The 13,002-nt window shown below is 39.9% G+C and overlaps 1 protein-coding gene across 2 annotated transcripts in view; it reads left to right on the top strand.

Moving 5' to 3' along the window:
* Positions 1-494: 494 nt before the first annotated feature.
* RSAD2 (radical S-adenosyl methionine domain containing 2) overlaps positions 495-13,002 on the top strand; it is a 24,444-nt gene continuing 11,936 nt past the window's right edge. For both annotated transcript variants that reach the window (XM_045286740.1, XM_004696011.2), the window contains exons 1-3: positions 495-884; positions 9,403-9,564; positions 12,449-12,678. In XM_045286740.1, coding sequence (XP_045142675.1) covers positions 545-884; positions 9,403-9,564; positions 12,449-12,678 — 732 coding nt within the window. In that variant the 5' untranslated portion in view covers positions 495-544. The remainder of the gene's footprint in view (positions 885-9,402; positions 9,565-12,448; positions 12,679-13,002) is intronic.

Genomic DNA, 13,002 nt, shown 5'->3' with positions numbered 1-13,002 from the left:
GGCTGGTTTAGACTGATGTAAAGAGACCAAGAGGATTAGTAGTTACCGGGGTAGGAGAGAGGGGGACAGGTTGTTCCCTAGTTTCTGTAAGTAGTGATGGGAGCATCTGGGAAAGAAATGTGGAGATAGATACAAAACACGATTAACTTAATGTTGCAGAATTGTGGAGGTGGAAATAGTTGAATTGGCAAACATTCTGTGTATGATACGAGTGTGTGTATATATATATATATATATATATATATTTAAAACAATAAAATCCATCTATTTACCATAATAAAACTATTCTAAAAAGTTACACAGAAAAATGAAAACAGTGACTCAGTAAAAGGCAGAATGGAAACCGAAACTTCAGAATTGGCTCAGTTTCAACTTTTTTCTAGGAAGAGGAAAATCGAAAGTGAACTCAGCTGAAAGTTACTCAGAAGGCGTGTCCTTCCTTCCGTCAGACAGATTGCTGGGAGGGGATGCAGATTCCAAGGTTAGCGTGTATATAAAGCTGTCTGTGCAGCATGCAGGGACAGCTCCCAGGTGCTTGGCCACAATGTGGGTGCTTATGCCACTTGCTTTTGCTGGAATGCTGCTGAAGGCTTTTAGGCAGCAGCTGAGTTCTCTGTGGTCGGCTCTGGTTCCACTGTTCTCCTTTCTCAGGACATTTTGGTTGGCAGGTCCCCAGAGGAAGCAGCAGCAGCAGCAGCATAAAGAATCACAAGCTGAGAATCAAAAGGTAGAAGACGACCTGCCCATTACTCCCACCAGCGTCAACTATCATTTCACGCGCCAGTGCAACTACAAATGTGGCTTCTGTTTCCACACTGCCAAAACGTCTTTTGTGCTGCCCCTTGCGGAAGCCAAGCGCGGACTGCTTTGGCTTAAGGATGCAGGTAAGTCCACACTCACAGGAAGGAGAGATGAGGTTCAACAACAGGTTAGTGTGGTGAGGCAAAGGTAGGATGGGGGCACACACAGGCTAGAGAGATTGCCCAGAGCTTTGAACTCTCATTTCCCATCCACAGTGGAAATGCCACCTGTAAGAAAATCTCCAGGAATTTTGGAGTAGGCACCCAGGTCTGCCTCAATTGTAGGGTTGGTCTAGTGTTGTGAATAAGTGTTGCCACTTTTCAGTGAGTAAAAATATATGCAAATGCCTGGCCCTTGTCTCTGTTGTTGTTGTAGTTAGGTGCCATTGAGTTGGTTCTGACTAAGAGAGATCCTAGGTACAAGGGAGAGGAAACAATGCCCGTCCTGTGCTGTCCCCACAATTGTTCTGCTGTTTGAGCACATTGTTGCAGCCACTGTGTCAACCAATCTTGTCAAGGACTGTCCCTCTACTTTGCCAAGTCCATGATGTCTTTCTCCAGGGACTGGTCTCTCCTGACAAAAGATCCAAATTACTTTAGATGAAGTCTTGCCATCTTTGCTTCTAAGGAGCATTCTTGCAAGTTGTACTTCTTGCAAGACAGATTCTGTTCTGCCTAGTACTTTGGAAAGGGCAGATTGGGAAGGGTTTTGCTGCTCCCTTGAGTTTGTTCAAATGCTTATTCTTAGAATCCAAACCACTCAAGGACTTGGCTTTTCCAGAAACAGGTAATAAGGAAAGTTCAAACAAAACCAATTTTTTTTAAACATAAGAACAACAGTGTTTAGCTCTCTTTTTGGATTATGTATGTGCTCTTAATGTTATTTTTTTAATAATTAAGTGGAAGTCCAACCTATTAATGACATTGCTTGCTGAACATCATCACACTAGAACTTTTCTGGCTCCTCAGATATTATTAGCATGTCTAATTCAAATGTAGTCTCTTGAGCTCCAAATCTGCCCTTCATTCCTTGCCTTCCTATCTTTCTTCTAACAACTTGAGCAATATCATTAGTACCTTTCTCTTCATTAGTAACTCTTAACAATGGAAGTATTAAAAACTCATAGTAACCTTCCTGTGGGTTTCTGAGACTGTAACTGTCCTTTCTTCAGCAGAGCTGCTGGCGGTTCTGAACTGCTGGCCATGAGGATCCCGGCCCATAGCGTAACCACTACACCACCAGGGCTCTGAAGTAATGCATGCATGCACAACATTACACACATCCTCTGAGTAGCAGCTGTTGAATTTCAGAGAGCAGACTGGCATGGAAGCAGTACTCAAATCAAAAACACAATGTCATTAGTGCCAGAGGTCATGCCCCCTTCCAGCCTTTGGCAATTGCTACCAAGGGCTTTTACTACCACTGGCAATTACAGTACTCACTTGTGCTCTAACACGTAGGTTTGTTTGACCTGATTTTTTTTCATTTAGGGTGACCTTTACTGAGCCCGATTCAGTTCACTCCACAATATGTTGGCATGCTTGTTTACATTTTATCTGTTAAGAACTACCTTGCAATTCTCAGTATGCTATAGCTTTTTTACTGATAGAATCCTGCAACTCCTTGTCTCTGTTCTCCTTCTGATAAAACATGATCTTATTTTAAAACATTTTAATAATTTAACTCCTCACCTAATTCTCTTACATGACTTATACGATCAACCATAGATCAATTCAAAAACCAATTGGGTAGCTTAGTTTGCAATGCCCTTGCTGTGCAGTGATTTCCTTGCTATGGCTCTCAAAGTCATAGATTTTGAAACTCCCATAACACAGGTGGGTGGAACCCTGCATAAGGAGTGTGTTTCTGCTTTTCCTAATGAGTCTGGGTGAAAAATGTGAAGCAAGATAGTAATAGGATTATATGACTCAGCTGTGAAGGATTGTTAAAGTGGCCAAGACCAGTCCGTTTCAGCACACTAGCATTTAGGATATTGATATTTATGCATTACATTTCATTGATGATTTCCACTTATTCCAGATTCATACTTCCCACATTCAGAGTTACAATTATTAGTAGATTTTTGCAACTGCTTCTCTCTTTATTTGGTTTTAAAGAGCAACATTTATTATTCCATAATTTCTGTGGGTTAAGAATTTGGGCACAAGTCAGGGTGCAGTATAGCACTCTTGAAACATACAACTTTCCTCTAGTTCTTTTTTTTCCCTAGCTCTTTAAATTTTTTTTTTATTGGGGGCTCTCACAGCTCTTATCACAATCCATACATACATGCATACATCGTGTCAAGCATATCTATCCATATGTTTTCATTATCTTTTTCAAAACATTTTCTTTCTACTTGAGCCTTTGGTATCAGCTCATTTCCACCCCCACCCCCACCCCCCATGTCCCCTTGATAAGATCCCCTTGCAGAGGGGTCTTGGGGAGGAGACGAGCCAGTCAGGATGCAATGTAGCAACAATTAAAAATACAACTTTCCTCTAGTTCCTAAAAGTTTCCTCCCCGCCCCCACTATCATGATCAGAATTCTACCTTGCAAGTCTGGCTAGACCAGAGGATGTACACTGCTACAGATAGGAACTGGAAACACAGGGAATCCAGGGCGGATGATCCCTTCAGGCCAGTGGTGTGAACTGATTCTCATTTAATTGTGCCCCATCATAAAATGAATATCTCAAAAGTTTTTCTCCCACAGGCTTTACTCCAGTCACATGATCATGGTCGACTTTACTTTGGGAAAGCAGCTCTTCCTCAATCCTATTTTGAGTGCTTTTGACCTGAGGGCCTCACCTCGTGACACTGTGTCTGACAATGTTCTGCTTCTAGCCATCAGTTCTTCAGTATCTCACTGTCTCTATGCTGTGCATATGGTTTTCGGTGGCTAATACCTCTGAAGTGAACAGTTGATTCCTTCTTTGTAGTCAGTTCTTAGACTGGAAGCTCCACTGATCCTGCTGGGATTGGAAAGACCAGTGACATAGCTTTCAGTATCACAGCAACACACAAGCCACCACAGTACAGCAAAACTGACAGACAAATGACAGAATCCTCTTCTACTACACTCTAATTACAGTAAAAAAAATTAGAGGAAAATCATTAGAAGGAAGGTTAAGAAATGCCATAGAGGCTTAGAGGCTATGTCTAACCTCTTCCAGTTACACAAAAGGGGAAGGAAACCCCCATTCCACAGCAGCCCAAGGCCTAGCTAAACCCTTCTACCCTCCAAACTTCTCACCAGTTCTGCCAGCAACCATGTCTCCCATACACTCTACTTTTCAGCTGGGTCCAACAATTCATTGCATTGGCTTACAGCATTCAAAGAACATATGGTGGCGGGCTGTTTAGGAAAGTTAACAGGTTACAAATGCTCAGGCTGCAAGTTTTTGAACAAGACAGACTCTTTTCTGCCATAGCTTCATTCAGGCCTTTCTTTGGCCCTCAACCTCTCGGGTTAGGCTCTGCCCGGCTTCACCCATACTATAGAGCTCTAATTTTAGGGATGTCAAATAAATGGCCAAAGGGCATGTCACTCTACTGTAAGCCTCAACCAAAAGGTACTTAGCTCTTGTTTGATGGGTCAGCAGTGTAGCTATTCCAATTAAGTACTTTAATATGAATGAAAAATGGAATGGTATGATGTCTGGATGAGGTCCTAATAAAATGGTTTGAAAGAAAAAAGTGGTATTTCTAAAATTAAATTTTTTAATAAACTAAAGGTAACGTTTTAGAAAAATGGGATAAAAGGCAGAGATTGACAGAAGGAAAAAAAATAAAACAGATAAGTACAGAAGTTCCAACAAGTTTATATTAAGCTTTCGAGAAAGAAAGAAAGAAGTATAAGATTAAAAAGGAGTTATCAAATCAGAACACTTTTAAGGACATAAAGGTCAGGGTCTTTTCAAGTGATCTGACAAATAAAGAAAGATGGCTAAAACTAAGGTATAGAATCTCCCCCCCAAAAAAATAGAACACTAGAAAGAAAGCTTCTCCAAAGGAGGAAAAAAACCCTAAATAGTCCTAAGAATTATAAAAATAATCTCACCAGGCTTTTGAAAAACAGTATTAAAATCTAGAAGAAAAGTAGTAATGGCCCCCAGAAAATTTGAGTTAAATTTTTTCAATGCAAATATTATACCAGGCCAAATTATTGATCAAAAGTATACCTTTAGATACATGAGCCCTTCCCTGAGGAGCCCCGATGGCATAGTGAGTTATGTGCTGGGCTGTCCAATGCAAGGTCAGCAGTTTGAAACTGCTAGCCTCTCCATGGGAGAAAGATGAGGCTTTCTATTCCTTTAGAGAGTCACTCTCCGAAACTCACAGGGCGGTTCTATTCTGCCCATATGGTTGCAGTAAGGTGGAATCAACTAGATGGCATGAAGTTTGGTTTGGTTTTGAGTCCTCACATCAGCCTTGGTGGCACTGGCAGGTAAGTGTTGAACTGCTAGCTATAAGGTTGGTGGTTCAAAGCTACCAGCTATTCCTCAGAAGAAAGAAGAGACGATTTGCTCCTGTAAAGACTTACATGAAACCCTATATAGGGTCGCTGACTAAGGACTACCACTAGTCTGTCCATTTCTTAGTCTGTGGTGGCTTGTGTGTGGCTGTGATGCTGGAAAGCTAGTCACTCGTATTTCAAATGCCAGCAAGGCCACCGAAGTGAACAGGTTTCAGCACAGCTTCCAGACTAAGAACAGACAAGGAAGAAGAACTTGACCCCCCACTTCAGAGGACGGAGTTGCTGAAAACCGTAGGCAAAGCATTAAAGCATTGTCAGATTCTGAGGGCCCAAGGAGTAGAAGTAGAACCTTGTTGGAGACAGTGCCAGAGGATGGGTGCCTTGGGTCAAAGGGCACTTGAAATGTAACTGAGGAGAAGCCGATTTCTTGCAATGCAGTCAACTAATGTGAAATGAGTCAGTGGGAGTGGAACCTTTGGGATATTCATTTACTGATGGGGCACAACTTGAGGTAAGGAGAAACAGCTGCAAAAATCTGCTAATGTTTGGAATTTTGAATGTGCAAAGAATGAATCTAGGAAGCTCAGAAGTCAGGCCTTACTGAGCTGAAACGGACTTGTATTGGCTGTTTTGAGTCAGATGATTATATGACTTAGTATTCTGGGAATAAGACAAGAGGAATGTCAAAAAGGGCATCACAAAATCTTTCATAAAGTATAATGCTCTCATGATAGTATTATGTCCACCTTCAAGGAAATCCAATCAATATAACTATTATTTAAATTTATGTACCACCAATGAAAACTAGTGATGAAGAACTTGAAGAATCCCACCAATTATGTCAGTCTGAAAATTAACTTGCAATCAAGATGCATTAATTACTGGCAATGGAATGCAAAAGTTGGAAACAGAGGAGGGAACAGTAGTTGGAAAATATGGATTTTGTGATAGAAATGAAACTGGAGATCGCATGATAGAATTTTGCAAAGCAAATGACTTGTTCATAGCAAATATCTGTTTGTAATACCACAACAGGAGACTAGACACATGAACTTCTCTGGGTGGAATACACAGAAGTCAAATTTACTACATCTGTGGGAAGAAGTCCAATGTCAGCAGCTAAAATCATGACATGAGCTAACTATGGACTCTGACCAATTGTTCATATATAAATGCAGGTGGAAGCTGAAGAAAATTAAAACAAGCCCATGAAAGCCAAAATATGACCTTGAATCTATCCTATCTGAATTTTGATAACATCCAAACATTAGCAGATTTTTGCAGCTGTTTCTCCTTACCTCAAGAACAGATTTGGTGTATTGAGCAGTAATAACAGAATGCATGAAGAAAGAAAAAGACAGGAAAGGAAAAACAAAAGATCTAAGTGGATGTCAGAAGAGACTCTGAAACTTGCTCTATATCATAGAGATGCTAAAGCAAATGGAAGAAAGGATGAAGTCAAGAAGCTGAATAGAAAATTTCAAAGGGCAGCTTGAGAAGACAAAGCCAAATCTTATAATGAAATATACAAAGACCTACAATTAGAAAACCAAAAGGGATGAACGTGCTCCGTGTATCTTCAACTGAAAGAACTCAAGAAAAAATTCAAGCCTCAAGTTGCAATTTTGAAGGATTCAATAAGCAAAATATTGAATGATGCAGGAAACACCAAAACAAGATGGTAAGAATACACAGAGTCACTGTACCAAAAAGAACTAGTGGACATTCCACCATTTCAGGAGGTAGCATATGAGCAACAACCAATGATGCTGAAGAAAGAACTTCAAGTTGCACTGAAAGCATAAGCCAAGACAAGGCTCCAGGAATGGATGGACTACTAATGGAAATGTTGCAACAAGCTGATGAAGCACTGGAAGCATCCACTTGTCTTTGCCAGGTATTTGGAAGACAGCTACTTGGCCAACTGATTAGAAGAGAGCCATATTTGTACATACTCCAAAGAAAGGTGACCAAACAATGCTCAAATTATAAACCACTATCATTGATATCACATGCAAGTAAAATTTTACTGAAGATCATTCAGCAACATTTGTAGCATTATATTGACATGAAGTTGCCAGAGGTTCAGACTATTCATAAAAGGAGTCTGAACAAGGGATGTCATTGCTGATGTCAGATTTTGGCTGAAAGCAGAGAATGTCAGAAATATGTCTACTTGTGTTTTATTGACTATGCAAATTCATTGGACTGTGTGGATCATAACAAACTATGGATATCCCTGAGAACATTGGAAATTACAGAACACTTCGTTGTGCTCATGAGGAACTTGTACATCAAGAGGCAGTTGTGCAAATGGAACAAGGGAATACTGCATGGTTAAAAATCAGGAAATGTGTGTGACAGGGTTGTGTCTTCTCACCATTCCTTCTTACTCAATCTGTATGTATCAGAGAGGATGACTTATATGAAGAGGAATGTGGCCTCAAGATTGGAGGAAGGCTTATTCACAACCTGTGATATGCAGATGATATAATCTTGCTTGCTGAAAGAAAGGACTTGAAGCACTTGCTGATAAAGATCAAGGATTTTAGTTTTCAGTATGGATTACAAGTCAAGGTAAAGAAAACCAAAATCCTCACAACTGGACCAATAGGTAATGTGATGATAAATGGAGACAAGGTTGAAGTTGTGAAGGATTTTGTCTTGCTTGCACCCACAAATAATGTTCATGGAAGCTGCAGTCAAGAGATCAAATGACATGCTCTGTTAGGTAAATTAGCTACACAAGATCTCTCAAGAGTAATGAAAAGTGAAGATATTATTTTGAAGAATAAAGTGCACCTGACCCAAGCAATGATATTTTTAATTGCCCCACATGCCTGTGAAAGTTGGACATTGAATAAAGAAAACTGAAGAAGAATCAATACATTTGAATTGTGCTGGAGTAGAATACTGAAAATACAATGGATACAATGCTAAATGGACAAATCCAATCTGTCTAGGAAGAAATGTGGCCAGAGTGCGCCTTAGAGGCAAGAATGGACTTTGTCTTACTGTGGACATGTTGTCAGGAAAGACTAGTCCCTGGAGAAGGATGACACTTTGGTATAATAGAGAGTCACAGAAGAAGGACCCCAAGGAGATGGATTGACATTGGGGCCGCTGAGCTGGCCTCAAGCATGGGAAGGTGGTGGGGATGGGGCAGGTATTTTGTTCTTTCATGCATCAGATCACTGCGGGTCAGAAATGACTGGATGGTACTTCACAACGACATGATTAGGGAACAGCTGGTGGCACTGGGCTTGTTTTGTTTTTTGTAGTCCTAACTTTACATTACAATTCATTCTTTACATTTTCCAGGACCCTCCTAAATGAGTTTCCAAAACCAGGGATTAAGCAAGTAAATGAGAGCTAGGACAACAGGCATGTACTATCCGGGAAAGGTGACGGGAAATCCCAGACTGATATTGAGGGATCTTACCAGGTGGAGAGCTGACCCAAGAACAGCTCTCCCAGATGCAGTGGAAATGGCTTCCTGCTTTGCGAATCTCACTCTATTCTCTGGCCTCTTATTTATCCCATTATCAGTGTCGCTAATTCTCTACATTACAATATATTTATTTTAAATAGAATAAAATAAAACTTCATGTGCATTTTTTTCTTGTTAAGCTCCCTATTGTTTACATGATTATATTTCCATAGAGTGGGATGGATGGTGAGGAACCATCAGACATTTTTTTTTTACAATCATTTTATAAGGGGCTCATACAACTCTTCACAATCCGTACATATATCATTTGTGTCCAGCACATTAGTACATATGTTGCCATCATCATTCTCACAACACCTGCTTTCCACTTGAGCCCTTGGCATTAGCTCCTCATTTTTCCCCTTCCCTCCACGCTCCCGCCTCCCCCTGAACCCTTGATAATCTATAAATTATTATTATTTTATCATATCTTACACCATCCAACGTCTCCCTCACCCACTTCTCCGCTGTCCGTCCCCCAGGGAGGAGGTTATATGTAGACCTTGTCATCTGTTCCCCCTTTCTCTTTTACTTTGAAAAAATACTACATTTACCATTGAAGGAAATAATGGATATTTGTAAAGTGTAAAAACACTCAGAAGGAAACAAAGTCACATTTCTCTTCTAACAGGTATGGAGAAAATAAACTTTTCAGGGGGAGAGCCATTTATTCATGACCGAGGAGAATACTTAGGCGAGCTGGTGAAGTTCTGCAAAGTAGATCTACAGCTACCGAGTGTCAGCATTGTGAGCAATGGAAGCCTGATCCGGGAGAACTGGTTCCAGCGTTATGGTACATTATGTTGGCTGACACATCAGCTATTGTTACTCTGCTACCATTATTAGTGTTTTCCCTATTTCCTTCCATTCTGAGTCCTAAGCCAGAACTGCTGGGGAAAAGGAAGGGAAAATAAATAGAACTTGTTTAAACTAACTTCTTTTTAAGTTAGGCATGGAGTTATGACACTTTTTAGTTTGGTGGGGCTTAAAGTAGACAAGTATGGGAAGATAGATATCAGAAAAAAATGTAAGTATAGCTATTTGTGCATTTCCTTTTAGCTAATATCAATAGTTAAAGTCTTAATTTAGCCACCAATGGGAAATTTATTAGATTAAAAAATGTAAAGTTCTGATCTTTATGTTTGTTTGCAATTACTATTCAATTATTAAAATACTGGTGTGTCTCTTAATAGTCTCACCTGTCAATCATGTTGGGACTGAGAGAGTAGGCCTTTTATTTGGCAGCACAGTGGCTGCTCAAGAATGTTGAACAAAATATCTCTATGGGGGCTAATTACATCAGAACGTCATGGTGAGCAAACGGTCTATATTGGGGGGAATTCAGAGGATTCCAAAGTGTAGTGTAGGCTAAGAAGCACTGGACCTTACGATTCTGAGATTGGTATACTGCCAGCCACTGCCCTGCTTAGCCAGGAACAGATGTGGAATGTTCCAGGGCTGCCAGACTCATGACCATCATTGTACACTCGCTTTGACAACTTGTGTATAACAGTCAGGGCAAAGCAAACACACATATAATCAATAAAAGAATATCTTGATGTCCCCCAAGTAACAGATGATATTCAATTAAATCAGAAAAATAGAACAAGGAGGCTCAAATAAGTGACCAAAATGGCTAGAAAATGTTTCTGAGTAGGAAAAGTAATAGTGCTACCTGACAGGGAATTCAAAGGACTTCTCCAGAGGATCCTCAAGGGATCCCTATTGTTACAGTGGTGATGCATTGGGCTGCTGACAGCAAGGTCAGCCATTTGAAGCCATCAGCTCCATGGGAGAAAGACAAGGCTTTCCACTTCTCTCAAGAGTCACGGAAACCCACAGGGCAGTTCTACCCTGTCATAGAGAGTGGCAAGGAGTTAGAATCAACTCAATCGCATTGAGTTTGGTTTGGAAGAGATCATGAAAGAGCTCAAGGAAAACACACCCACAAACAGGAACACAGAATGAAACTCTAAAACAATTTAGGAAAACACTCCAGGAACAACACAACAAAATTGAAGGCAATGAGAAACCATATAAAAACGGTGATCAGAAACACAATATCAACAATAAAATTTCAGAAATGAATAACTTAGTAGAAGGACATAGGCATAGAATTGACGCAGTAGCAGGTCGAATCCTTGAAATAGAGGCCAAATCCTTTGACATCAATTTGTGTGAGGAACAATCAGGAAAGAAGAATGAAGGAAAATAAAGTCTGAGAGTAATGTGGGATATTATCAAGATACATAATATACATGTGATTGAAGTTGCAGAACAGGGAGTGAACAGAAAAAAAATAGAGCGAAGTTTTGAAAACTTACTGCCAGTAAATCATTCCTTCTGTCATGAAGATGAGGAGATACACACTTAGTCAGCTAAATCGGCTGCAAACATCAACAGATTCACAAGACGTTGCTGACATATCACACGCAAACATTTGAAAACAAAAACCATAGAATCTTAAGAGTAGCTCAGGAAAAACCAAATGCTACTTACAAAATGGAGCCAGTTAGACTGAGCTCACAGAAAAACTAAGTCTTACCCACAGAGGAGCCAGTAAGACTAAGCTCTGATTTCTGAGCAGAAATCGTGCAAGCAAGAAAACAATGCAATAGCATATAGAAATCCTGAGAAAGGTCGTCAAGCAAGAATTATGTATCTTATCAATTTTGTCCCTGAGATATAATCGTGAAAATAGGACGTGTCCAGATAAATAGAATATAAGGGTATTTAGAAAAAACAAAAAAGGTAAACTTCACAAGAAATAATAAAGGGATTCCTTTGAATAAAAAGTCAACAGTGCCACACAATAACTTGAAATGACAGCCTATCACAGTAAATCCAAAAAACCAAGAAAAGCAAATATAAACAACTGAAAATCACCCAAAGCCAATGGAGAAGAAATCAATGAAAGACACATTTCAGCGATACTGCGCTGTGTTCCAGTAACATTCCAGTGGCACAGCACTTACGGGATGCATTGCAAGGGAGGGACTGTTCATCAATCAGACCGCCCTGAATCTTGGTTTTCTCAGCATTTAACACAGTACCACCTGACATTAAATATGGTATCCATAATATGTAGATGACGAATCAAATATGCATGATGTTAAGAAGAGGATCTTAAAAAGATTAGGGTTTTTCATTCGAGCAATTTTGTTCATGTGGAGTGGGTAGAAGTCAGTCTAGAATTGCTGTCAATATGCCTAACAAATGAAGGGTAAAGTAGTATTTCAGTGGTAGAGCTTTTATCATCCACGCTGAGTATTGCGATTCCTTGCCAATGCATACTCACCATCCCTTTGTCAGTGGAGGCTTGTTTGTTGCTTTGATGCTGAACAGGTTTCAGATCTAGACTAAGATGGACGAGGATGAAAGGCCTTGAAATCCACTTCTAAAAACTCTGCCAATGACCCAACGGCCTAGTAGTCCCCATTACATATCGGGACAAATTCCATGATACCTAACAAGAACAAATATTTTAAAATGGTCTCACCCAGCACTAAGTATCATGCACAGTTCAGTGATGTTTGTGACTTCTAAGGGAAATTGTCTTTAAAAAGTAAAAAGGGGAAAAAAGATAAGTGCAAGATACATTTTATCATAAAGAGACAAACTACCTAAAGAGCTTGGTTTTGTAATAAGAAAATTGAAAGATTTTCACTTTCTCTCAGGAGACTATTTGGACATTCTTGCTATCTCTTGTGATAGCTTCAATGAGGAAGTGAATGTCCTTATTGGTCGGGGTCAAGGAAAGAAGAACCACGTTGAGACTCTCCAGAGACTGAGGAGGTGGTGCAGGGATTACAGAGTGGCGTTCAAGATCAACTCGGTGATTAATCGGTTCAATGTGGACGAGGATATGAATGAGCAGATCAGAGCCCTCAACCCTGTCCGCTGGAAAGTGAGTCCATCCTGTGGCTTGTTCGGATTTTCATTAAGAAAACACCCTGGGAAAAGAAAAGAAAACATTCAGGAGAGACTTTTAAAAAAAAATGTAACAATAACAGTAATGATACTAATCTTGAGAACTCAGGGCTTAGTGTATCAGCCAGGCAACCTGGTCCCAAACCTTCTTCCACTTGCGACATAGAACTCCGTAAACATTCTTTTTTTTTTTTTAAATGAAATATTCCATGCTTTATTTAATATTAATTCCAAAAAGAAAACACAAGTATATCTCATCTATATTTAAGTATATTTTTTTAACATCAAAATTTGGGCTTTT

This window comes from Echinops telfairi, unplaced genomic scaffold, assembly GCF_000313985.2.
Source record: "Echinops telfairi isolate 266 unplaced genomic scaffold, ASM31398v2 ScPeMD7_9;HRSCAF=40, whole genome shotgun sequence".
NCBI lineage: Eukaryota > Metazoa > Chordata > Mammalia > Afrosoricida > Tenrecidae > Echinops > Echinops telfairi.
Note: the sequence above shows the minus strand (reverse complement) of the source record. Positions and strands in the feature narration are given on the sequence as shown.